We start from the raw sequence: 26,870 nt of genomic DNA, 5'->3' as shown, positions 1-26,870 counted from the left end.
CCCACAAAATCAGCATTCAGTATGCTCTTGGTTCAGTGAGCACACATGCATGTGTGTGTCAGATGGCATGAATTGTTCTGTAACCTTCAGGGTTTTTTGAACCCTGTGTCTTGAAAAGCTCTCCATGTTAGTCCATTTTGATCTAGACATATACATATACATGTTTCTTATGCACTGCATGAGGGTCTTTCTTGAGTAGACTCTGAACTGCCCTCCAAAGCAGCTGAACTAATTTGCACTCCCATCAGTGGTATATAATGGTAATTGTTTCTCGCGGCACTCCCTAACATTGGATAAAACATTGTTTTTGCAATCTGATCAATAACGATATTTTTTCTAGCTTTAGAAAGAAAGTTCAGTCTCCACCAAAAATAAATGGATAGATAAATACACATATGCTAGCAAATATCATTCACAGATATTTATTCAGACTAAATCTCCTCACAACATTATTATAAACTTTGTGTTATTTTAATTGCTTTATTATAATGAATATTTTGATACAAATCATGTTTCTAATCTTTAATCAGTATCCTAAACTTCAGTTTCAGTCATGAATTTAAAAATGAAGATATACGTACAGAATCAGGATTTCAAGAAGTCAACACACACTCCCATTCATTTTGTTCCTTAATTTCCTGGACACCGTTGTATGAGATCTGGGAATCTGAGTTGGTGGTTAGGGCATTTGATAGTATGAGGAAAGGTGACTGGAAATTGCTGATTAGAGGCAGAGATATAGAGCAAAGAAGTCAAACCAATCATTTCTCTCCATTGTTGAGAATTTCTGATCTGAAGAAGACAATTAAGTCTAAGTTTTTATGCATTTAACAAATATTTATTGTCTACTGTATGGTAGGTACTGGGTATATGTGTAAGTCAGATAATTAATTATTTGTTCCCATGGGGCATTCAGTCTAGTAGAAAAGACGCAGATAAATCACAAACAAACAATTACCAAATGGTGAAGAATGTGAAGGAAATAAACTGGGTGCTGACATGGATAAAAGTAGGGAGACATAATTTGGCTAGGGTTTCAGGAAGGGCTTGCCGAGATCTATAACGCAAATAGATGCTCACCATGCTAAATTAGGGGGAAAGCAATCCTGACAGAGTTGGTAGCATTTTTACTTGAGCTAAATTGTGAAAGACTGAGAGAACCCAGTGAGAAGGGTGGCGATGGAAATAGGTGAAGTAGGGTGGAGGGACCCAGGACAGGTACAGGTGCCAATAGCTTTGCAGAAAAGTCAAGAGAAGATGAGTGTGGCCCAACTTTCAGGCTCAGCTTGGTGGATGGCGCAGAGGAGAGAACTTTCAGGGAGCCAATAAGCTGATGTTTATTACTGCACCTGTCAGACTATGAAAAGTCATTGCTTAGTACAGAACATGCCTCTATAATGATACTCAGTGCAGTGAGGCATTACTTACTTTTATAACTATATGAACATGCCTTGAATAAAACATATGCATCCAATTCCATTTCTGGCAATATCATGAGTTCTTAATAAATGTTTGTTGAAATAAAATGTATCTGTTAAACTAAATTCTCCCCAAATATTTCCCATTTCCCTTCTCACGTTATCTTTTTCACTTGATATATATTGTCTTCTATTAGAGGATGCATTATTTTTAATGAGTTGGCACATAGGTACACTTTTTAAAGCAAAACTTACATCCATTTTTTTTAATTGGCAGAGCAATTACATGAATATTAATGTCAAAATAAAAATTAAATTGTCATTAGAATTTATATTAACCCCCTAATACAAGTTTCTACTTTTATCACAAACAACTATTGGTAAGTCAATAACCCAATAAAAGTAAAACAAAATTTGCTCCTTTTTATCCATAAAGGTTATTTGGCACAAATGGCTTATTTTTTAGATTTTATTACTATGACTCAGGTCAATTACTATGGCAACTAATTTCTATTGTATTAATGCAGGATTGTGGTTTGCTGATTCACCCGGAGGAAACCTGTGGGTTACAGCCTATTTCTTCTGACTACATTGAAGCTGTTTCACAGCCTGAACTAAAGATTTGTCCATCTGGGGACACGAAAGGTGACTATCACATTGGATATCACTTTTCTTAAAAAAAAAAAAAAAGAATTCTTTAGTATGGATAAGTATATGCTTATTTAAACAATCAGTGTACAAGAAACCAAGGACATTACTTTTCTCATTGGTATGAGCTGCAACACATATAAATGTAAATGCATTGTTTTAATATTTGAAATATTTTGATTAATCAAATTCTTTTCTTTTCACCCTCCCCCTTTGCCTAGTTAATCCATATTTACCTACAGATCTCAGATCAAAAGTCACTTCTGCCAAAGAGCCTTTCCTGACCATCTGATTTGTTTTATTATTGTGTATTTCATAGAAATTACCACAATTATTTAAATAATTACATATGTAATTGGTTGTTTAATGTCGGTCTTCCAACGATGTCAGCTTCATGAGGGCAGGGAGTATGACTTGTCATTAAAATAATTCACTTGGCACCAAAATTTGTACATTGTAGGTAGAAAATAAATGTCTGTAATCAACCAAAGAACTGCAAAAAGTACCACTTCAATTTTAAATAACTTGTCATCATTTTAAAAAATCTTTGAGAATGATCACTCATGTCCCCACATACTGAGCATTCACAGAGGCAGGAAAATTGTGACATCAAATAACAGTGTCAAATCCTGTCTAAGCCTTGAGGTAGACCTATAAATGAGACATGGCTTTGGTGCCACTCCTCTCATTTCCTGTTCCTCTCCTTCCCCGGAAATCTTCTCTCAGTGGAGACAGTGGGGTCAAGCTAAAGCTGGGACTAAAACCGCCTCCAAAATGATTAGAAGAACAGGGAGCATCTTCTCCAAGCTTCCTGGTTACCACTCTGTCCTGACCCCAGGTCTCCCTCCAGCTACAAAGTATGGGAAAACACTCAGGAGCTTTTTTTATCCTTGCCATGAACTTCACACCACAACTTGAGTGGGAAATTAGTTTCCCAAATGGGCAGGACAAATTGCAATTTGGCATGCACAGTTAGCAAACATGGGCATGTCCCTGTTCTTGAACATGTGTTCTAAATAATAAATTCCAGTCAGTGCATAGGGAGGGATTTACCCATTATGGTGTGTCAGGTGGTGTGATTTGTGATTCTTTTCTAAAAGAGATACATACTCTTATATACAAAGGAGACACTGATGTGTCCGGTTAAATATTTTTTTATTAGATGACAATTTATGAGAATCATAAAACAACTTAATTTTATTCCTCCTACTGCACCAAGTCAAAAGTTCTTCAGCAAAAAGTTCAAGAAGCATTACTGGGATTCCTCAAGAATCAGCAGCTTGTTCTATCCATTAAATGTGTGGTAACTTATGTCAGGCTCTGTTATGAAGCTCTCTCTGTGCCCACACCTTACAGGAGAGGCTGTCGTAGCACAGGGCCTTCTGGTACTTGAGTAGCTAGGCCTCCTTAGAGAAGCCCCCAAGATTGACACCCACGTCAAGCCCATGCTCCCTGGCCTGACAATGCAAGGCCTGCATGATCTGGCCCCTTCCTATCTTTCCTACCTCCTCCCAGCCTCTTTGTTTCACTTTATTTTGATCTTGCTGCTTCAGGATGCCAGGGTTTTGTCCATGCTATTCCCTGTGTCTACAAGTTCTTTTCCCATCTTTGCCCAACTTCTCCTGATGCTGTTATCTTCCTCTCCGGAAAGCCTCTCTTCACCAGCACATTCCCAGGTTAGCTTCTCCTCTGTGTTGTCAGAGCGTGCTGGGCACATCTCTACTATAGAACTTACCACATTATGTATAAAGTGTTTATTTACATGTTTCTCTGTCTTTTTCTGATCAATGGTCTCCAAAATTAAATGATGTACCCAGGAAGGGGAGGGAGTAGCACAGGGCAATCCACAGGGCAGAAGCTTAAAATATACGTGCATTTATTTTTTTTAATCTAATAATTTTTTATGTTTTATAATGGCTGTAATATGTAAACATAGGAGTATCTGTTCATTTATTACAGTTACACATATTGATACTTCAAGGGTGTATGAGCAATATGTTTTTACTCTTAGCTTCCCTGAATTATGTGTTTCTCCAGAGCACAGACTGTCCTTTATTCCTCTTTCAATGTTTAATATATGATTTTAAAATGACTGCTGAACTAAAACCAAGATCTAAACCCTCCTCCCTTCCACAGAAGACTGTGAGAAGCCAGGGCACAGTCACCAGAACCAACTGCTCCACCCTCGAGCTTCGAAAGGCCCAAAGACTCAAAGTTCATGAGTGAGCTCAGGACAGCAGTTTGCAAGAACATATTGTTTGCTGCCAATGATGATTTCCTTCCTTAATAGCAGGATTCCCTCCTACTGAAAGGAAAAGTCACTGGCCGGTTTGCTCGCTTGGTTAGAGCCTGGTGCTGATAACACCAAGGTCAAGGGTTCAGGTCCTCATACTGGCCAGCCACCAGAAAACAAACAGAAAAAAACCTGCTTGAAAGGAAAAGTGGTCATGGTAGACAACAATGAAAGGAAGATTATTTAGGAGCATCTTATTTGAACAGCACATTGCAGTTATTTGGCAAAACTGACTCCATTTTTTTTTTTTTACCTTGCTGATGTAATAATGTCAAAATGTCTTTTTCAGTAACACCAGCTAATATACTTTTGAGTGACTGTGTTTTTTGATTATTCTTAAATTGACTTCTATCCTTTAGGAAATAATTTAACTGTAAAGCATAACCTAAGAATTAAATCTGTTACATAATAAAGAAAAAGTAATTTTTCTAATTTGGAGGAAAAAAAATTTTATATACTAATCATTGAATGAGAATTAGCTTTAAGGAAAATAGTTCAGATTGCATTTTATGATATGTAAACAATTAAAAGATTTTATGAAACCTTATTTTTAGCAAGGAGATATGACAACTTACACTTTAACACTTCTAAATTGAAAATATAGATGTATTTTTTCCTTCTTAAATAAAAACCACTTTATTTTATAACATTATAGAGCCAGGAATTTGTGCCAACACATGATTGTATTTCTCACCCTGGCCCTAAATCACTGAGGTGAACTTTTTTTCTCTGTTGTATCACTTAATCTGATTCACTTAAATGGCTGAAATCTAACTTGCATTAAATATAGAGCTATAATTATAAATCAAATAACTTCTCCCAAAAGGCAGTTTCATCCCTCAGAATGTTTATTCCCCAAAACATATGTCATATTTTACTTAAGAAATCACAGTTTTGATTCATTCAGGGTTTAAATATATAACATAAAATTTATGTCCCTGTTTTTTGACAATTTTAGTTAAGAGCTGGTACCATTTAAAATATCAAGAACCCCGGTCATGCAGATGTTATACAGATGTCTATTTCAAGCAGTGTTGCTAACTCACAATAAATAAAAGGCATTGTTAACCAATACAAAAATGCAAAAAGTTATGACTGTATAAATATATAGTAGTATGAACCATTGGGGCCAAGTTTTCAGAGATCTATCAGGCCTCTTGCATGTGATTTTACGCCCACAAACTAATTGCACACATATATGAATCTTTGTGCATGCAACTGGCCACTTGGTTCTTTATTCCTAGCTACAAGTGGCTAAGAAGGGCCTTAGTTTGTGCAAAATTAGCTGTGAGCTAGGTTCAGGGGTAGAGAGTGTCTGAGGTGGGGGTGGGATGCATGTCCTGTTAGATACTCAGGGGTCTGATAAAAACTTGCCCCTTCAAGAGATTATTAGATATAAACTCATTAGGAGAAACACATTTATGTCCTGTTAGAAAGAAAATGAACCATTTTTGTTTAAACATAATCTCTGTCAACACATGAGCCCACTGAATAAATTCAGCTTTTTGAAATAAATATAAATTCAATATAGCAACCAGTGTGTGGCTTTTCCTATACATGCTACCAAAGAGACCACTGGGCCATATTTCATTTTCAACTGATAATTTTGTGTTGACCTCACCTAATATGATAAAAGGATTGGCAAACTAGAGACTCAGAGACCTCACTTCTGGTCCAGTCTTGTCATTAATGGTGTAACCAAACTCTTGTTATTTCACTCTGGGCCTCGGTTGACCTTGTCTGTAAAACAAGAGGGTGGACAGGACAAGCTCTAAGCTCCTTCCGACTCCATACAAGGGATTCTAAACACCACTGAGTATGAATCTCTGTGAAGAAAAGACTCTGCCTTTACTCTAAGCAGGTTTTTCCGGAGGAATTCATCAACAAAGTTTAAACTTTAGGCTGTGTCTAAACCAAATGGTATTAGAAGGAGACAAGCAAAGACATGAAGGAGGTTGATTATTGATTGCAAACCATGCTTGCCAGGGCAAAATTAGAATTAGAAAGCAAGATATAGTCTGAATGAAAAAGACCAAGAAGTTATAAAAGAGATTTGGCTGGAGAAATGGGTACTTGAGGATAATCTTCATTTTGCCAGTCAGAAACCAGCACCTCTCCTTTCTGGGTTGTGTCTTTTAGTAGTATTGCCATTTTGTCCATCTGGAAACCTTGGCAACGTCTTTCATCCAGCAGACCCTGTTTTTCTCTAATATGTGCAGCCTATTGTAGAGGCCAATCAGCTCTTCCGTCTCACTCCTGTCAGGCCTATTTCTTCACTGTCCCTAGAGTACACCCCTTCCACATCTCCAAATCTTACCTATCCATAAAGACCTGTTCATATTTTACCTGCTCCATGGGATCTTCCAGAAAACTCTGACCTCCATGACTCTCTCTTTATTCTGAACTATCATGGCTTCCTTGCGGTGGGAGTTGGGGTGAGGGAGTAAAATATATTCATCAACTGCTAGGTATCAGGCACTATGGAAAGTGCTATACATATTTTCCTTATAGAGAAGTAAATTTAATCATGAAAAGATTAAGTAATTTGTCCAATGTAAACAGTGGGTCTCAACCTTGACTGCATATGAGAATCACCTGAAAAACATTAAAAAACAATACCTGAGTCCCATACCCAGTGATTCTGATTTAATCAGCCTGGGGTACAATCTGGGCATGGGGATTTTAAAAGCTTCCCAGGTGACTCTAAAACACAGTCAAGATTGACGTGCACAGGGCTCGTTGGAGGCAGAGTCCAGGTGTGCATGTCTCCAAAGCCCAGGCTCTTTCACTACCACACATATTTTTACTCAATTATGCATTACCTGTTATTATGCTATAATTCTTTTACATCTACAAATTGCAGCCCTCTAACCTGATTATTAAAATTCTTGAGGTTTAGCATTATAGTTAAGAACATGGATTCTGGAACAGACTGCCCAGCTCAAATCCTGCTTTTACCACCTCCTAGCTAGAGGATCTTGGATAAGTTACTGAGTCTTGATTAGCGAGATGATAATAAGGTTGTTATGAGGTTTAAATGAGTTGATATATTAAAGCAGTTAGAATATCCCTGGCATCTGGGAGGTGCTGTGAAAATATTCGCTATTTTTAAAAATTACCATATTTTGACATCAACAGCACCTAACTCCTCAGCAGGTACCTAGTTAACATATTAAATTAAAATCCTCCTAGAGAGTGATATGTATGTGAAGAATTGCAGAGTCATTCATCATTCCTGAAACTGTGTAGCATGTACTTCCTGGGTAGACACTGATTGAACAAGGCAGTTTTCTGGAATTCTCATTACATTTAAAAATCAAAACAGAGAAAAAATTCTATGGTAAGAGGAGCAAATAAATGCGCATTACGTTTGAGTTGTTCTGTATTTCTGCTTCAATTGGCATTATATCCTCCAAAGTGATTCTGTTGTACATTTTCTTCACTTCCTTAGAATTCTCATGTCCTTTCCCTCCTATTTTCTTTTATTCTCTAAGTTTCTCTCTCTTAATATATCCACCCTTTTTTTCCTTTCTGTGGTCAAGCAGTAAGAGCCATAAACTATATCCCCTTTGATATTTGCATATTTATAATTATTTCCACCCACATAAACACTCACATATCAATTCTGACATCCCTGAGGTCATGAATGTAAAATGCACTATATTCATCCCCCTGAAAGTAGAAATTCTTCCCATTAAAATTTATATTACACCAGATACTTTTGTTAGCGGCATCACAAGTCACAACCAGAATGGATAGAGTTTTTAAATTTTTTCCTTTCTAACTCAAAAAGTTGCTGGGAATATTTAGCTTCTCAATATTTGAAGGGAAAACACAAGCAAGACCTGTAGGGTAGAAAAGGTGATTGTCAGAGACATCATTGTATTCTCCACCAAGGAGAGAAATAACTAGTTCATATTTGTTTATGTAATATGCTATGTTCGCACACCATTTCTGAAAAGACGAGCAAGGAAAAAATGAAAATAAAATTCTTTATTGACATTTTTCAAATAAATTGTTAATGTATTAATTCACACTGAAAGTTGAAGAGTTTTGAATACGTGTTATTTTATCAATGAAATAGGAAAGATCTTCAATGTACAGAGAATATTCACTTATGTACAGACAATATACACTTACTTTATAAGCCTTTACTAAAGTTTATGACCTACTTTGCACCTGAACTCTGCTAGGAACCAAATGTAAATATGATGTTGTGACTGTGCTAGGTCCTTTAAAGACATTATTCCATTACATTCTCACCAATCATGTCATTGGTACATGTCTCATCTAATAAATGAAGAAGCTAAGGTGACACAGCTAGAAAGAGGTGAAGAGATTCACACAAAAAGGCCGTCAGTCAAATGAAGGAATAATAAGTCATCTTCAAAATAATAAATTATCAGAATACTGAAGTTGATTTCTTGTATCTTAAATCTCTTGAGAGCAGAGAATATATATCTATTATTGTGTTGGTAACGTAGACATGTAGGCTAATAAATATTTGAGGCCAACTGCCAATTTTGGACACTCCCAATCTACTTTGGTCCTATTGAAGTGCTTGATTGAAGTAAGTAATGATTGGGCAGTTCCTGATCACTTAGATTTTTTAATATGTATACAGCTTCATGGAACAGAGCTCTTATTTTATTCAGCATGAAGTGTGTTATTTCAGAACATTCCTACATGTTGTTATTCTATTTGGCTGGCAGGAGTCCATGCATTGCTCCACTGGATTTATATCATAAGAATGGTACTCTCATTGTAATCTCTATAATGGTGTGCCATAGCTGAATTCTAAAGTGCCTTTCAAACTACAGTTTCACCAGTAGAAACTGAACAAAAAGAAGTTTTGCCATCTATTCCAGGCCAGTGGATTGTGCCGTGCCTAAGTTGTTCAGACAACAGGACCTGTGACTGGAGAGAAATAACGTGGCAGCCCCACAACTGCCAATATGGTGTCCTAACTAAGCCCCAACTCCAGCAGTGCCTGAGAGGAAGGAAGGTAGGTTCTGGATCTAGTGGGGGAAGCCTTTAATTTTTGCCATCTGCAGCACCGAAGGTCATACAGTTGTAATTTACAGACCCATTCCCGCTCTCTCACTCTGTAGAGGATAACTAGCTGAATGCAATTTGGCTTTTTGAATCATGCATAGATGTTATCATGGAAAAGCCTTAACATTTTTTGCTCAAAATATTCATTTTTTTTCCAAATAAATCTATTTGACAGATGGAGAATATTAAAGTCATGTCTTGTGCTGACCCAATTCCATGCAATTTTCTCAGCATAAATTGGTAGGAGCTTGCCACGTCAACTGACAGTTGGCAGTTCTGAGCAGCTGGCCTTGTCAACTACAGCTGTAGCAGGCGCTGCTCTTTAAACAGATATCTGTAGCTCAGCATAAGAAATCCAATGTTCCTGCATGCAAGACTCACTTCTTCTAGAGTTTACCAAGTGCATGACATTGTTTTGACACACTAACCTTGCTGATCTTCTTTCACATTCCTGGGCAGGTCTCACGTGGACCTCACTAGGCTGGTCTTTCCTTTAGGGAGGCTTCTAAGCTGAGTTCTCGGACATGCAGTGTCTTCTTGCTAGGCATGCTCTGACTAGGTAGAGTCCGGCAGAACTCTCGGACATGCGAAATGGGCACATAGACTGAGATGCTTGGTTAACATCAAGTAAGTAATCCTTAACCAGATTTTCAAAGTACTTTTTATTAGATGGACATTTCCTTATACATTGTAAGCTCTTGCACATGGGCAAGGCATTTCAAAAAACTGATTTTTACAAAGCTTTATTAATATGTAAAGAATAGAGCACCGGGCAGAATGTATAGCAAATTTTCTACTAGCAACTAGTTTCTAGTATTTACAGACAGTAAGTGGCAGGGCAGGAAGATGGATGTCTTCTTCATGGTGATTTCAATTAAAAATGTCTCAATTTTTATGATTGAGAATATCTCTAAAGATGAAGCAGCAGTATTAGTTACTTTGAAAAAGGGTAGGGAAGAAAACAATCATTTAGAAACTTAGGTTGCTGACAGTATTAACTGCACATTGATTCTGTGCAAGGAACTATGTTCCTAACTTTCCTATAAATCCCACCAGCCTGTAAGCTTCATGAGGGTAGGGGATGTTTTTGATTCACTGCTATAATCTCACTGCTGAGCACAATTTTTGAAATATAGTAGTCACTTAATAAATATCTATGGAGTCAATGAATAAATTAAAATCTTGTTTTCCCTAATCACAACTCTGTGAGGTGGATATTATTATGTCTGTCTTCTACTTAAGAAAATTAAGCTCAGAGAGATTTAGTAATTCACCCGTGATCATGCATGTATACGAGTGGCTACTACTTGGGCATTTTTGATCACCAACTTGGACAGTCTTAGACATGCCGCACTGGAAACAGGGACAATAGCTGTTGCCACGATAGCCAGGCTTCTCTAAACTTAGAATACCATTCTGACCTCAGAATTTAGAGTGTTCAGGACAATTCCAAGAAGATGTCACAGTCTATTAACCTGAAAAGCAGTAGACATTAATTTAAGCTCATCACTAAATTCCATGGCTTTGGACATAACACATACTGTTTCTCAGGATCATGTTCATCTGTAAAGTAATAAGAAGCATATGATCTAACCCTCTGATGTAGATTAATCAACTTTGTAGAAAGCTAAAGACTTTTTTTCCCTGTCTATCTTAGCTCAGGCTGCTATAATAAAAAGTCATATCCTGGGTGGGCTAACAACCCACAACCTCACAGTTCTGGAGGCCAGGGAGTCCAAGATTAGGGTGCCAGCATGGTCGGGTTCTGGTGAGGACCCTCTCCTAGTCTTCTGTTGGCTGCCTTCTTGCTGTGTCCTCACATGACAAAGAAAAGATGTCTAGTCTCTTCCTCTTCTTATAAGAGCGATAATCCCATCATGGGAGCTGCACCCACACAACCTCCTCTAAACATAATTATCTCCACAAGCCACCACCTGCTAGTAAGATCGCATGGGAGATTAGGGTTCCAACATTTAAATTTGGAGAGGACATAAACATTCAGTCTTTACTAATTGTCCTTACTGTCTTTGCTAATTTCAAGACAGATTATTAACAACCCTACAAAGTAATGATTAAAAAAAAAAAGCCGGGGGGGGGGGAGATCACTTTTCCTACCTATTATCAAGAGCAAAATCTGCGAAGAAAGGTCTATGTTCAGATTAAGAGACCTCACTGCATAGCAGAAAGGGCTTATCTTAGTGACTCTTCTGGCCCAGAGGCAACCTTCAGACCTGTGTGCTCAGAACTCAAATTTACCAGCACACTGGCAGTGGTCCTACAGAGTCTAATTTGTCTAGCAGGATGCTAATTTATTCTATATTCAACAGGGAAGCACTGTCCATTTTTAGCAGAGAAGTGGTACAACCAGAATCAGAAAGACCATCGTCCAACTGCAGTATGGAGACTGCCTAAGGGAAGGAGAAAATGGTTGCTAGGGAGGCAGAGTCTGCTTAATGGAAAAATTTCAACATGCAGCACTGAGGAGGCAAAGCAAGTATAGACTATGTACAGAAAAATCCCATGGATGTAAAAACTAATGCATACATACAAACATGCTTACACATAGAAAATTTCTGGAAATAACAACATTAAGAGTGATCACATAGGTGGAGGGGAGTGGAAGAAGGATAGGGTGCAAAATAAAAATGCAAAACCTTGTGCTCAAAAATTATTAAGAATTTCAAGACAGCAGCAGAGCAATAAACTAGCAATACACCAGCACAAGACCCTTTAGATCATGGGGACTTATGAGACTGCCCAGGTCCTGTGCCCACGAAGCCAGCTCAAGGAGAAAGCATGCCTGGTGAAGCATGAAGAGATCTTTTAAAATATTTCTGTATCATTTTCATTTTTATAATATGTGAGCCATTATTTTCTTAATGTAAAAATCTATATTTTAAAAGACAGTATAAATCAAAACTAGGGCAGAGGCAGTGGAAATGCAAAGAAGAGGAAACCCGAGGAAGGTAGTAGTTGCATTCAGAGTTACAGGACTTGGTAATACATGGTCAGGTGCGCACACTCATGTGCCACACACCACAGAGATAATTGTGTAAACGTTCACAGTGACAACCATGACATAGTGCTTATTTTGAGAAAGCTCCATTTATAAATAGACGTAGGCAAGCAAGTCTGTTTCTATTTCTCACTTTCCATGAGAATAATAAAAATATACAAAGTGATCCTGTAACTCTTATCTTTCATTCCTAAAACAAATAAGTTCTCATCCTACCTAGAATTTCCTATAGTCAGCATTCCATTCCAAAAACATAAATGTTAAAGTATAACAATCACAAAAGTAGAAAAACAAGTAATATAAATATTTTGTTTTTAAACACATTATATCTGACTTTTCTTTTTTTTGCATCTCTTCCTACCATGTCAAATATTCAAGGAAAGAAACTTATTATTTGAACATTATACAGAAATTCACTTTATATATGCCCAAGGACAGCAAGGTAGTACTCCAGTAGTAAAAGCCTAAGACTAACAGTTAAGAAGCCTGAGCTATCGTTCTGATCCCACCAGACAAAGTGATTTTTTTATTCATTAAATCCATCAGATTAACTCTGCTGCCTCATGTCAGAAATCCAGCAATATCAGTTGTCTCTAACATGTTATCACAGAGCAAAATCCAGCTGATCACTTATCTAAGTCAAGTTCTGAATACATTTTATAACTTTGTGATATCACGTTGTTTATTCATTCATTCAATATTGAACTAAGAATCTGTTCCAGGAGCATACAACATGATCCTTCAAGGTGCTAAATTTGTAGTGGAAGAAGACAAAGGAAATTGCAAGATAGCATGATCACTGCAACAGTAGAGAGAAACACAGAGGCGGGCACCAGATCCAGACAGGAAAAGTTGCCAGAAAAACGGTGTGTAGGCAGAGTGGTGTTTGTGATTAGAGGCAATCTACGAATCACAATATTTTTGAGATAGTTTAATTGAACTATAAAAATCGAGATCTTTATTTTTCCCAAAAGCCTCACTGTTGGAATCATCACTCGAGTGAGTTGCTCTCTCTGCTATGCCTCTTACCGAGAGAACAGACAATGGAATGCTGACAAAAGGGCAGGAAACAAGCAGGTGAGGAAGGCACTGGACATGATTTCAAGGTTCTCATTTTTCAGTGTGCTCCAGTTTACACACCTGGGATATATAAAAGTGGAGACATGCTTAAACACACAATTACTAATCGCAGAGTCACCTAACTAGCTGACTTCCAATTAATATGGAAAACTCGAATTTTTAACAGTCGGAATTCAGAAGGTTCGCTGTTGGGCATGAATGAGTAGTTCAAACATACTGTGCTACCAAAAAACAAAACTTTATTTTAAAAAAGTAAAGATTTTTACAAAAAACTTGGCAAGCTTTAAGCTTTTGAAAACATGTTAAACTAAATTATCTTTCTCCAAAGAATCAAATTAAAAGGCAACAGAATTTGGTCAGGCCACTGAGAATTATTGGAAAGTTAGGCCTTCAAAGAGTGCACTTTTTTTCTTTAGAGTTTCCAAGTAATCATTTTCTCAGTTGAATTTCCTTATGTTATTATAACCTTTGACATCTTTTTCCTACTGTTTTACACGGATGAATGCCAAGACATACTTGGAAATACAAGCCCACCTATAGGATAGAAGCAAGACACAAAGTAGTTGAGATTTGAAAAGAAGTTGAAGCTTCCAGTAACTCTGCCCAAAAAACTGACCACACTTAATGGCGCATGAGCAGGACTGTACTTTCTATACCTGTCATTTTCCTTCATTTCGGCAACGTGACCAGCAAGCTAATTTTGGGTGGAAACATGGAACAAATTTTCTCCTTGGAGCATTTGTATAGTCCTTTTCTAGGACAAACTTGTTTGTGTATAAAGGGCAAGAAAATGTGGGACCACTTTTAAACTCTAAATTTATTCAAATATGATTTATTTCATTTGTAAGTTTTTGTATACATCTATAGGTTTTGTGATGCATAATTGTGTTGAATCTAAGCAAAATCAATTGAAAATGCTGTGTTTTTAATTATATTTTTACAAATTTCCCTAGATACCCACCTCTTATTTAAAAAACTCTGAATGGAACTGTTATAAAAGTGTATCAGAACATAACTTTGTAATCACAGTGTGAAATATATAGGAAATAGTGTAGAAATATAATAATCAAATTTACAACCGAAAAAACTTAGAAACCTGACTCAACTGAATTAAACAAACCCTTATTTTGTTTGTCAGTTGAAAACAGTTCATAATTTAAACCTGTAATAAAATATCTGAGAGAAGATTGCAGTTAAGAAAGGGAAATATAAAAAGGTGATATTTTCAAAAAGTTCGTAAACTCAGCTGTTAAAACAGGAAATGTAACTTAAATTTTTAAGTAATGTTTTCAAGTTAAGTAGTGTCTTGGACTTAAAGGTGTTTAAATGTTTGAAGTGTGGCTAATGTTTGAAGTGTGGCTATTTTGTGATAATATGTTCTGACTAATATGTGCGTTCCATTGTGGTTACATAATTCATTGTCATCTGTCAGTTTCAATAAACTGGAGCAGATAAAAGGGAAGAGTGCAGCTCACTCTCTCCAGAAAAGGATGATTTATACATGATGCGCTCCCTCACTGCTCAGTGAATACTCGTACACCCACAATTCAGATGAAATGGCAATAGAGACAAATAATTTTGTTTCAAGCAGCTAGAAGATCTCTGTCTAGGTGATGTTATATAGTTACTTGCTTGCTTTTTATTTTATTTTTTATATTTTGAGAGTGCCTTGCTGAAATGTCAATCTTACATTTGTTTTGACCAAAAACAGCAATTTTGCCATTCACCTATAGCCAATTTAATTAAAATGCATGCTAGGAAAACATTCATTGTAACATATCACATTTCACAGAGAGATGCTTTGTGCTCTAGATTTTCATCATAACCTAAATAGTTTTAGAGAACTGATAAGTCTCAACTTCATATTAGAGCTGAACTACCCCTTGCCTCATCCAGCAATGGGTCTCTATCTTATGAGAGCTCTGGTTCTCAACCTTGGGTCTCGTCAGAACCACTGTGGATCTCCTATGTTTTCTTAAAGAAGTTTTATTGTTTTGGGATGTATATTTAATTCTTTAATCCATTTTGAGTTAGTATATGGTGAGAGGTATGGGTCTAGTTTCATTCTCCTGCATATTGATATCCAGTTATCCCAGCACCATTTGCTGAAGAGGCAGTCTCTTCCCCAGTGTATAGGCTTGGCACCTTTGTCAAAGATGGCTGTAGGTGTGTGGGTTGATTTCTGGATTCTCTATTCTATTCCATTGATCAGTGTGTCTGTTTTTATGCCAGTACCATGCTGTTTTGGTTATTATAGCTTTGTAGTATAGTTTAAAGTCAGGTAGTGTTATGTCTCCAGCTTTATTATTATTATTATTACTATTTTGCTCAGCATAGCTTTGGCAACACATGGTCTTTTGTTATTCCATATAAATGTCTGGATAGTTTTTACCATTTCTTAGAAAAATGTCATTGGAATTTTGATAGGGATTGCACTGAATTTGTATATCACCTTGGGTAGTATGGACATTTTCACAATGTTGATTCTTCCCATCCAAGAGCATGGGATATCTTTCCATCTTCTTGTATCCTCTCTAATTTCTCTCAGCAGTGGTTTGTAGTTCTCATTATAGAGATTTTTCACAATCTTGGTTAATTCAAATCCTAAGTATTTTATTTTTTTGGTGGCTATTGTAAATGGGCAAGCTTTCTTGATTTCTCTTTCTGCATGTTCACTAATGGAGAATAGAAATGCTACTGATTTTTGTGTGTTGATTTTGTGTCCTGCTACTTTGCTCAAATCATTTATCAACACCAAGAGTTTTTTGTAGAGGCTTTAGGCTCTTTGATATATAGGATCATGTCATCTGCAAGAAAACATAGGAGAAACACTTCTGGAAGTAGGACTGGACACGGACTTCATGAATATGATGCCAAAAGCATGGGCAACCAAAGGAAAAATAAACAAATTTTTATCAAACTAAAAAGCTTCTGCACAGCACAAGAGACAATTAGCAGAGTTAAAAGACAACCAACAGAGTGGGAGAAAATATTTGCAAAATATACATCTGACAAAGGATTAATATCCAGAATATACAAGGAACTGAAACAACTTTACAAGAAAAAAACAAGCAACCCAATTAAAAAATGGGCAAAAAAGTTAAATAGGCATTTTTCAAAGGAAGATATATGAATGGCCAACAGGCATATGAAAAAATGCTCAACATCACTCAGCATTTGGGAAATGCAAATCAAAACCATACTGAGATACCATCTCACCCCAGTTAGGATGGCTAATATCCAAAAGACTGTGAGTGATAAATGCTGGCGAGGTTGCAGAAAAAAAGGAACTCTCATACATTGTTGGTGGGACTGCAAAATGGTACAGTCTCTATGGAAAATGGTATGGAGATTCCTCAAACAATTGCAGATAGGTCTACCATATGACCCAGCAATCCCACTGCTGGGAATATACCCAGAGGAATAGAAATCATCAAGTCAAATGTATACTTGTTACCCAATGTTCATTGCAGCACTCTTTATTCACTGGGTTAATAGAACTCAGGTTGTTAGCATCAACAGTGAGGGGAAGCAATATGGGGACCAAGAGAGACAGAGGGGAGGGTTGGGGGGTAGGAAAAGAGAGGAGGAGAAAGAGAGAAAATACTGGCAAGGATGTTTTGGGTATCTTTACAAATCATGAATTCTATTATTTTAGGGTAATTGGAAAATTTTTTTTTCTGTCAATATTTAGACACATAAATAGAGGTTGCTCAAACAATTGCAGATAGATCTACCATATGACCCAGCTATCCCACTGCTGGGAATATACCCAGAGGAATGGAAATCATCAAGTCGAAGGTATACCTGTTTCCCAATATTCATCGCAGCACTCTTTACAGTAGCTAAGAGTTGGAACCAGCTCAAATGTCCATCATCAGATGAGTGGATACGGAAACTGTGATATATCTACACAATGGAATACTACTCGGCTATAAAAAAGAATGAAATACTGCCATTTGCAACGACATGGATGGACCTAGAGAGAATTATATTAAGTGAAACGAGTCAGGCACAGAGAGAGAAATATCACACGTTCTCACTTATTTGTGAGAGCTAAAAATAAATAAATGAATAAATACACAAAAAAACGGAGGGGGGAGGGAAGAAGACAGAACAATCACAATTTCTTGAAGTTGATAGGACAAGTGAACAGATATAAGGTTGTTGGGAGGGAGGGGGGACTGGAGGAGGGAGGGAGGTTTCGGTAATTGGCCACAAATATCAACCACATTGTATACTGACAAAATTTTAAAAATAAAAAATAAAAGAACCACTGTGGAGCTTTCTAAACATATGGGCTGTGATTGGCCCTGGACTAGACCTAATGAATAAGACTCCTCCTGACCTCACTTTCATTTCCCTTTTTTATACCAATGTGAGAGGTCTCCAGTAAGCAGGCATTACCTAGATTAATGTTCAATTAGTTCCTACTGCACTTCTATATAACTTTCCTTCTTAGAAGGTTCCAGTGAGTTCCTATTAGCTGGGCTGAGTCCTGTGTTGGCATCTACATGCACTTTACTGGACCCAAAGACATGCTCCTTCTTCTAGAAATATTGAAGACAGAACCTATGCAGAAGGAAAGAGAAGAAAGTGGGAAATTTTTTTTTAAGGATTTCTTGTCTTGTCTATTGATAATACACATACCCAGTTCTTTCCCTGCCCCAACAGATCAGAGGAATCTAAGAAGCAAACAAGCCCCAGTCAGCTTACTACCCTTGTATTGACTTCAACCCAGATAACCACTAAGCCTTCTCTTTTCATTTCTTTATAACTTGATTTGCTAACTATATCTTTGTTACTTTTGGTGACTCTGGAGAAAGGAGGTGACTGATTAAAATATTTACATGTCTAAGTGGCATCATTGTTAGTTTCCTTCATTCATGATGAGATAAAATGGAATGAAAACCATTCCATTGTACATTTAATTCAAAAGTTCCAAAAGTCTTGGTTGTGTTTTCACCAAAAGATGACATTTCTTGCTATTATTTGTCTCAGGGAACCAACATCTCTAAGGATAGAAATCCTTTTATGCATTATGCAGATTATAAACTTAGCCTTTCATGTAGTTCCCACTTATATTAATTCACAGATGGAAAAATCTGAATTTAGCCTTTAGTTTTTCCCCAGGAAGACTTAGCATGTAGGAGGATGTGGCAGAGACTAGCAAAGTGTTCATCAAATTCAGTTTCTTCCCTTCCTGGCACACAGGTTGACTATATTTCTCAGTCCCCCCTTGAAATTAGAGTGTGTTCCATGTGACTGAATTCTAACCAATGGAATGAGATCAGCAGTAATGTGACCAGCTTCCAGGGCTGGCTCATGGAAAACCTGGTGGCTCTCTCCTCCTTCCTTCAGCTTCATATTAACATCCAGAAAGTTCTTGAAAGCTGTAAATGAAGAAGGCACAGTCCAATTATCCTGGCTCCTGGATGACCTCCCTACCTCCACCCCTGCATATACACCTGCCTGGAACTACCTGGACTATTTTCCTGAGATAGAAATAAACTTTAATTGTGTTTGAGCCATTATACATTTTGGGCTCTATTTGTTATAGCACTATCCCACTTAATACAGGATCTATGATGTTAAGAAATTGGAAATGAAAATATAGGTAATTAAACCATTTTATTATTTTTAATAAGCTTATTTTAATAAGCTTCAAGCTTTAGTAGAGCCTAGAAACATTATGAGCTTTTCAGTCCTATGGTGCATGGTATAGTGAAAAAGAATGGGAAAAATACCAAACCCTATATACTTTGCAGTGGCTCACACTGCATGTAGAGGCTTGAGAAGAGAACAGATGCAAAACTCTTCTAAACATATATCTGCCTCCAGCTGATGAGGTGAGATCCAGCCTGTCATTACACATCCAGAGCATAGATGTTTCTGGTCCTCTCCAGAGAGTACTTTGATGGGTGCAGGCTTACCTCACTGCATTACAGGACCAGAAAGGAGATACTGCCTAGAGAAATGAGATTCAATCTTTGAAATAAAAGTTGCAATAGGAATCCAAAATATGATTAGCATTATTCTTGCAATGGGTTGATTGAACCAATTCTTAATCCTGACTCTCTTAAAGCACTGTTTTCCATAAATAGAAATCAAGCTTGTTTAAGCCAATTAGTATGACATTTTACATACATTTTCAACATGTTTTTATTTTTATTTTTTATTTTATTTTTTTTTTTAATTTTATTTTGTCGATATACATTGTAGCTGATTAATGCTCCCCATCACAAAAACCTCCCTCCCTTCTCCCTCCCCCCCTCCCCCCCAACAATGTCCTTTCTGTTTGCTTGTTGTATCAACTTCAAATAATTGTGGTTGTTATATCTTCTCCCCCCCCCCCCGGTTTGTGTGTGTATGTGTGTATGTGTGTGTGTGAATTTATATATTAATTTTTAGCTCCCACCAATAAGTGAGAACATGTGGTATTTCTCTTTCTGTGCCTGACTTGTTTCACTTAATATAATTCTCTCGAGGTCCATCCATGTTGTTGCAAATGGCAGTATTTCATTCGTTTTTATAGCTGAGTAGTATTCCATTGTGTAGATGTACCACATTTTCCGTATCCACTCATCTGATGATGGGCATTTGGGCTGGTTCCAACTCTTGGCTATTGTAAAGAGTGCTGCGATGAACATTGGGAAACAGGTATACCTTCGACTTGATGATTTCCATTCCTCTGGGTATATTCCCAACAGTGGGATGGCTGGGTCGTATGGTAGATCTATTTGCAATTGTTTAAGGAACCTCCATACCATTTTCCATAGAGGCTGCACCATTTTGCAGTCCCACCAACAATGTATGAGAGTTCCTTTTTCTCCGCAGCCTCGCCAGCATTTATCGTTCATAGTCTTTTGGATTTTAGCCATCCTAACTGGGGTTAGATGGTATCTCAATGTGGTTTTGATTTGCATTTCCCGGATGCTGAGAGATGTTGAGCATTTTTTCATATGTCTGTTGGCCATTTGGATATCTTCCTTAGAGAAATGCCTACTTAGCTCTTTTGCCCATTTTTTAATTGGGTTGCTTGTTTTCTTCTTGTAAAGTTGTTTGAGTTCCTTATATATTCTGGATATTAATCCTTTGTCAGATGTATATTTTGCAAATATTTTCTCCCACTCTGTTGGTTGTCTTTTAACTCTTTTAATTGTTTCTTTTGCTGTGCAGAAGCTTTTTAGTTTGATATAATCCCATTTGTTTATTTTTCCTTTGGTTGCCCGTGCTTTTGGGGTCGTATTCATGAAGTCTGTGCCCAGTCCTATTTCCTGAAGTGTTTCCCCTATGTTTTCTTTAAGAAGTTTTATTGTTTCAGGGTGTATATTTAAATCCTTAATCCATTTTGAGTTGATTTTAGTATACGGTGAGAGGTATGGATCTAGTTTCATTCTCCTGCATATCGATATCCAGTTATCCCAGCACCACTTGCTGAAGAGGCAGTCCCTTCCCCAGTGAATACGCTTGGTGCCTTTGTCAAAGATCAGATGGCAGTAAGTGTGAGGGTTGATTTCTGGATTCTCTATTCTATTCCATTGGTCAGTGTGTCTGTTTTTATGCCAGTACCATACTGTTTTGGTTATTATAGCTTTGTAGTATAGCTTAAAGTCAGGTAGTGTTATGCCTCCAGCTTTATTTTTTTTGCTCAGCATTGCTTTGGCTATGCGTGGTCTTTTATTGTTCCATATAAATGTCTGAATAGTTTTTTCCATTTCTGAGAAAAATGTCTTTGGAATTTTGATGGGGATTGCATTGAATTTGTATATCACTTTGGGTAGTATGGACATTTTCACTATGTTGATTCTTCCAATCCAAGAGCATGGAATATCTTTCCATCTTCTTGTATCCTCTCTAATTTCTCTCAGCAGTGGTTTGTAGTTCTCATTATAGAGATTTTTCACCTCCTTGGTTAACTCAATTCCTAAGTATTTTATTTTTTTGGTGGCTATTGTAAATGGGCAGGCTTTCTTGATTTCTCCTTCTGCATGTTCACTATTGGAGAAAAGAAATGCTACTGATTTTTGTGTGTTGATTTTGTATCCTGCTACTGTGCTGAAATCATTTATCAATTCCAACAGTTTTTTTGTAGAGGTTTTAGGCTGTTCGATATATAGGATCATGTCATCTGCAAACAGGGACAGTTTGACTTCATCTTTTCCAATCTGGATGCCCTTTATTTCCTTCTCTTCTCTGATTGCTCTGGCTAGTACTTCCAACACTATGTTGAATAGGAGTGGTGAGAGTGGGCATCCTTGTCTAGTGCCTGTTCTTAAAGGAAAAGCTTTCAGCTTTTCCCCATTCAGGATGATATTGGCAGTGGGTTTGGCATATATGGCTTTAATTATGTTGAGATACTTTCCCTCTATACCTAACTTATAGAGGGTCTTTGTCATGAATGAGTGCTGAACTTTATCAAATGCTTTTTCAGCATCTATAGAGATGATCATATGGTCCTTGTGTTTGAGTTTATTAATATGGTGTATCACATTTATTGATTTGCGTATGTTGAACCAACCTTGCATCCCTGGGATGAATCCCACTTGATCGTGATGAATAATTTTTCGTATGTGTTGCTGTATTCTGTTTGCTAGTATTTTAGTGAGGATTTTTGCATCTATATTCATCAAGGATATCGGCCTGTAGTTTTCTTTTTTGGTTATATCTTTACCTGGTTTTGGTATCAGGATGATGTTTGCTTCATAGAATGAGTTTGGGAGATTTGCATCCGTTTCAATCTTTTGGAATAGTTTGTAAAGAATCGGTGTCAATTCCTCTTTGAATGTTTGGTAAAATTCTGCTGTGAATCCATCTGGTCCTGGGCTTTTCTTTGTTGGGAGCCTTCTGATAACAGCTTCAATCTCCTTTATTGTTATTGGTCTGTTCAAATTTTCTACGTCTTCACGGTTCAGTTTTGGGAGCTTGTGTGTGTCCAGAAATTTATCCATTTCCTCCAGATTTTCAAATTTGTTGGCGTATAGTTGTTTATAGTAGTCTCGAATGATTCCTTGTATTTCAGATGAATCAGTTGTAATATCGCCTTTTTCATTTCTAATTTTTGTTATTTGAGTCTTCTCTCTTCTTTTTTTTGTTAGCCATGCTAATGGTTTGTCAATTTTATTTATCTTTTCAAAAAACCAACTTTTTGATTCGTTGATCTTTTGAATTGTTTTTTGGTTTTCAATTTCATTCAGTTCTGCTCTGATCTTAATGATTTCTTTCCGTCTGCTAACTTTAGGATTGGATTGTTCTTGTTTTTCTAGTTCTTTAAGGTGAAGTGTTAGGTTGTTCACTTGCCATCTTTCCATTCTTCTGAAGTGAGCATTTAATGCAATAAATTTTCCCCTCAATACTGCTTTTGCAGTATCCCACAGGTTTTGGTATGATGTATCATTGTTTTCATTAGTTTCAATAAACTTTTTGATTTCCTGCTTGATTTCTTCTTGGACCCATATGTCATTAAGTAGAATGCTGTTTAATTTCCATGTGTTTGTATAGTTTCCAGAGTTTTGTTTGTTATTAATTTCTAGTTTTAATCCATTGTGGTCTGAGAAGATACATGGGATAATTCCAATTTTTTTGAATTTATTGAGACTTGATTTGTGACCTAATATGTGATCTATCTTGGAGAATGATCCATGTGCTGATGAGAAGAATGAATATTCTGAGGTTGTTGGGTGGAATGTTCTGTAGATATCTGCCAATTCCAATTGGTCTAGAGTCTTGTTTAGATCTTGTGTTTCTCTACTGATTCTTTGCCTAGATGATCTGTCTAATATTGACAGTGGAGTGTTCAGGTCCCCTGCTATTATGGTATTAGTGTCTATTTCCTTCTTTAGGTCTAATAGAGTTTGTTTTATAAATCTGGCTGCTCCAACATTGGGTGCGTACATATTTATGATTGTTATGTCTTCTTGATGGATCAGTCCTTTTATCATTAAGTAGTGTCCCTCATTGTCTCTTTTTATGGTTTTTAGTTTAAAGTCTATTTTGTCAGATATAAGAATAGCCACTCCAGCTCGTTTTTCTTTTCTGTTTGCATGGTAAATCTTTTTCCATCCTTTCACTCTTAGTCTGTGTGAATCTTTATGGGTGAGGTGGGTCTCTTGTAGGCAGCATATAGTTGGGTCCTGCTTTTTGATCCAGTCAGCCAGTCTGTGTCTTTTAATTGGGGAATTTAAGCCTTTAACATTAAGAGTTGTTATTGAAAGGTGTTGATTTATTCTTAGCATTTTATTGGTTGTTTGGTTGTCTTAGGTGTCTTTTGTTCCTTGCTTTCTGATTTGCTGTTTGGTTTCTTTGTTTGTTGGTTCCTTAGGTTGTAGATAGTGTTTTTGTTAGCTTGTTTTCTCTTCATGAATGCCATTTTTATTGTACTAGCGGGTTTAGATTTTTCTTAGGTTTTTATGGCAGTGGTAGTTATTTTTCAGGAACCAAACCCAGTACTCCCTTGAGGATTTCTTGTAAGGGTGGTCTTGTGGTAGTGAACTCCCGCAGTTTTTGTTTGTCTGAGAAATATACTATTTGCCCCTCATTTCGGAAGGATAGCCTTGCAGGGTAGAGTATTCTTGGCTGGCAATCTTTGTCTTTTAGTATTTTGAAAATATCATCCCATTCCTTTCTAGCTTTTAGGGTTTGTGATGAAAAGTCTGATGTTAACCTGATTGGGGCTCCCTTATAGGTGATTTGACGCTTCTCTCTTGCAGCTTTTAAGATTCTCTCTTTGTCTCTGAGTTTTGCCAATTTGACTATGACATGTCTTGGAGAAGGCCTTTTTGGGTTGAATACATTTGGAGATCGTTGAGCTTCCTGGATCTGAAGATCTGTGATTTTTCCTATACCTGGGAAGTTTTCTGCCACTATTTTGTTGAATATGTTTTCAATGGAATCTCCATTTTCCTCCCCTTCTGGAATACCCATGACTCGGATATTTGAGCGTTTGAGGTTGTCTGATATCTCTCTCAGATTTTCTTCCATGTCCTTGATTCTTTTTTCTTTCTTTTTGTCTGCTTGTGTTATTTCAAACAGCCCATCTTCAAGTTCAGAGGTTCTCTCTTCAACTTCGACAAGCCTGCTGGTTAAACTCTCCGTTGTGTTTTTTATTTCGCTGAATAACTTCTTCAGTTCAGCAAGTTCTGCTACATTTTTTTTCAGGACATTGATTTCCTTGTATATTTCCTCTTTCAGATCCTGTATACTTTTCCTCATTTCATCATGCTGTCTAGCTGAGTTTTCTTGTATCTCATTCAGTTTCCTTAGAATTATCACTCGAAATTCCTTGTCAGTTATTTCAAGGGCTTCTTGTTCTATAGGATCTAGAGTATGAGATTTATTAACTTTTGGTGGTGTACTTTCTTGATTTTTTGTATTTCTGGTGTCTTTTTTTTGGTGTTTATTCATTGTGGCAGGGGGTTTCACAGTCCACCGGTTTAAGACTAATGACTAACTAGGATGTTGCTGTGGTTGCCAATTTGGTATGGCTCCCGCCGTGATTGCTCAGTTGGCCTCTAGTGTCTTGTGTGTGTGGTTGCCTCGGGTCTTGGGCTTCTCCGGGGATCCACCTTTCTGGTCAGCTTGTACTCTGCTGGGCTGGTGGATCACGTACCACAGGGTGTGTGATCTCTGTTGAGCTTTCACTTTCTGTACAGGACTTCTCCCCGTTCCGTGTGCTCTGGCCCAGGCTGTTAGATCGTGCAGTGTCGACCCCACCGGGTGTATGGTTTCTGTCGAGTCTCCGCCTCCTTGGCCGCACGTGTCCCCCCTCTGTGCACACTGTGCTGGGTTGGGGCGTGTCTTCTGCACCCCTCGTCTATCAGCTGGGCCTTCAAGACCCTGCTCAGCACCGCCTCGCCCAGGAAGTCTACCAGGTTTCTGCTAGGCACAGACGACCGGTCTCTCTGGGTGCCTTTGTAGCACTGTGTAGATCTTTCTCGGGTCTTGTTCACCTTTGTATCCCCCCGGTATAAACCGAGTCTAGTGCCCGCCTGCAGCCTGCTCTCCGGCAGGTTCAAGCAGACCTGGGAACTCTCCTACCACACTATTCCCAACCAGAAATTCGTTAGGCTTTTTTCCAAACTGGTGGTCGCAGAGATGGTATCTGCCTCCCAGTAACAGGAAGTTTACCGGGGCCGGAGTCCAGGGTGTGGTGGAGTGACAGTCGGCCCGCCCGTACTTCCTAGCCCTCCCAAAACTGGTCGGGATGCCCCACACCCCCAGCCCTGCCAGAGAACCGTGGAGGGAGTGGGAGAGGAGGTCGGCCCGCAGGGTCCGGAAAGCCCCGCGCCAGGCCAAGCAAATGGGCTCAGTGATGGCCGAGCAGGGCGGAGCTGCCCGCACCTGGGAAAATGGAGGCAGCACCGGGGCAGTGAGTGGCCTGGTGGTGCAGGCGGAGAGCCGCGTGGGCATCCACCCCCCGAACAGAGCTATGCCAGGGATCACTCACAGTGCTGTGCCAGGTCGGGCGCTCGCTCTGTCTCTGGTTTGTTGCCTTCCGTGTTCTCGGCGCTGCCGCCTCGGGCTGTTCAGTCGCGGCGCCGCTCGGGCGCTCCCAGGAGTCTTCTTTAATGCCGGCCTGAAACCTCGAATCCTGAATAGGGCAGCTGGCCGCCTTCAGTGCGGCCCCAGCCTCCGGGATCCTGGCTGCATCCACAGCAGCCCTGGCGCCGTGTTCCCTGTTTCAAGACTCGCTTTTGCAGCTAAGAATCAGTTCTTTTCCTGCTCCACACTTCAAAGCTGTTGCCTGTAAATGAGGCAGCCTCTCCTGCCGGGGGCAAAGTGGCGTTGAGCCCCCACGACCGGCCAGCAGCAGCAGTCCTCCCTTAAGAGATGGCCAGAGGAAGGTCCACAAGTTTCCCGGCTGCCTGAGGCCCAGTGGCCACCTTTTCCACCTCAGCTACTCCGCGCCAGCCGCCGCAGCTGCCGCCATCTTGAAAACCCTTCAACATGTTTTTAAACAGAATGGATTTATTGTTGTTGCACATGTTGCTGCTGCTGCTTTTAATTCTTTTCTCTTATCATAAAAAGTCAATATGTGTTCGTTTTAGAAAATACAAATGAGCCAAAAGAACAAACAGTCGTGATATCACCACTTCAAAATAATCACAGTTAAATCTCCAGGATATTTTCTACACATCCACATATTTTACATCTACAAAAATGCAAATATTATTTACATTCTGATTGTAATCAGCTTTTTCATGAAAGATAACATGAAATCTTCCCCATTACAATATATTTGTATTATAATATCTATTAAAAGATGAGAATTCAAGTGTATGATTATACCTCAATATAATCAATCATTCATTTGTTTTTAATTATTTATGCTGCTTCTAATTTATTTTGTTTTTAAAATGCA

General features: G+C 38.1%; 1 protein-coding gene across 6 annotated transcripts in view; it reads left to right on the top strand.

Annotated features, from left to right (window-relative positions):
- The window catches only part of CPED1 (cadherin like and PC-esterase domain containing 1), a 280,020-nt gene that overhangs the window by 226,062 nt on the left and 27,088 nt on the right, over window positions 1-26,870 (top strand). For 3 of the 6 annotated variants that reach the window (XM_063098718.1, XM_063098719.1, XM_063098717.1), the window contains exons 17-18: window positions 1,946-2,063; window positions 9,228-9,364. The exons of 1 other annotated variant lie outside the window; for it this stretch is intronic. In XM_063098718.1, the coding sequence (XP_062954788.1) occupies window positions 1,946-2,063; window positions 9,228-9,364 (255 nt within the window). Of the gene's footprint in view, window positions 1-1,945; window positions 2,064-9,227; window positions 9,365-9,911; window positions 10,042-13,404; window positions 13,508-26,870 lie in introns of all 6 variants that reach the window. 2 more of the 6 variants (XR_010023815.1, XM_063098722.1) reach the window with 2 other exon arrangements.

Source organism: Cynocephalus volans, chromosome 6 (assembly GCF_027409185.1).
Source record: "Cynocephalus volans isolate mCynVol1 chromosome 6, mCynVol1.pri, whole genome shotgun sequence".
NCBI classification, from domain to species: domain Eukaryota; kingdom Metazoa; phylum Chordata; class Mammalia; order Dermoptera; family Cynocephalidae; genus Cynocephalus; species Cynocephalus volans.
This window is presented reverse-complemented; position numbering and strand designations above follow the sequence as displayed.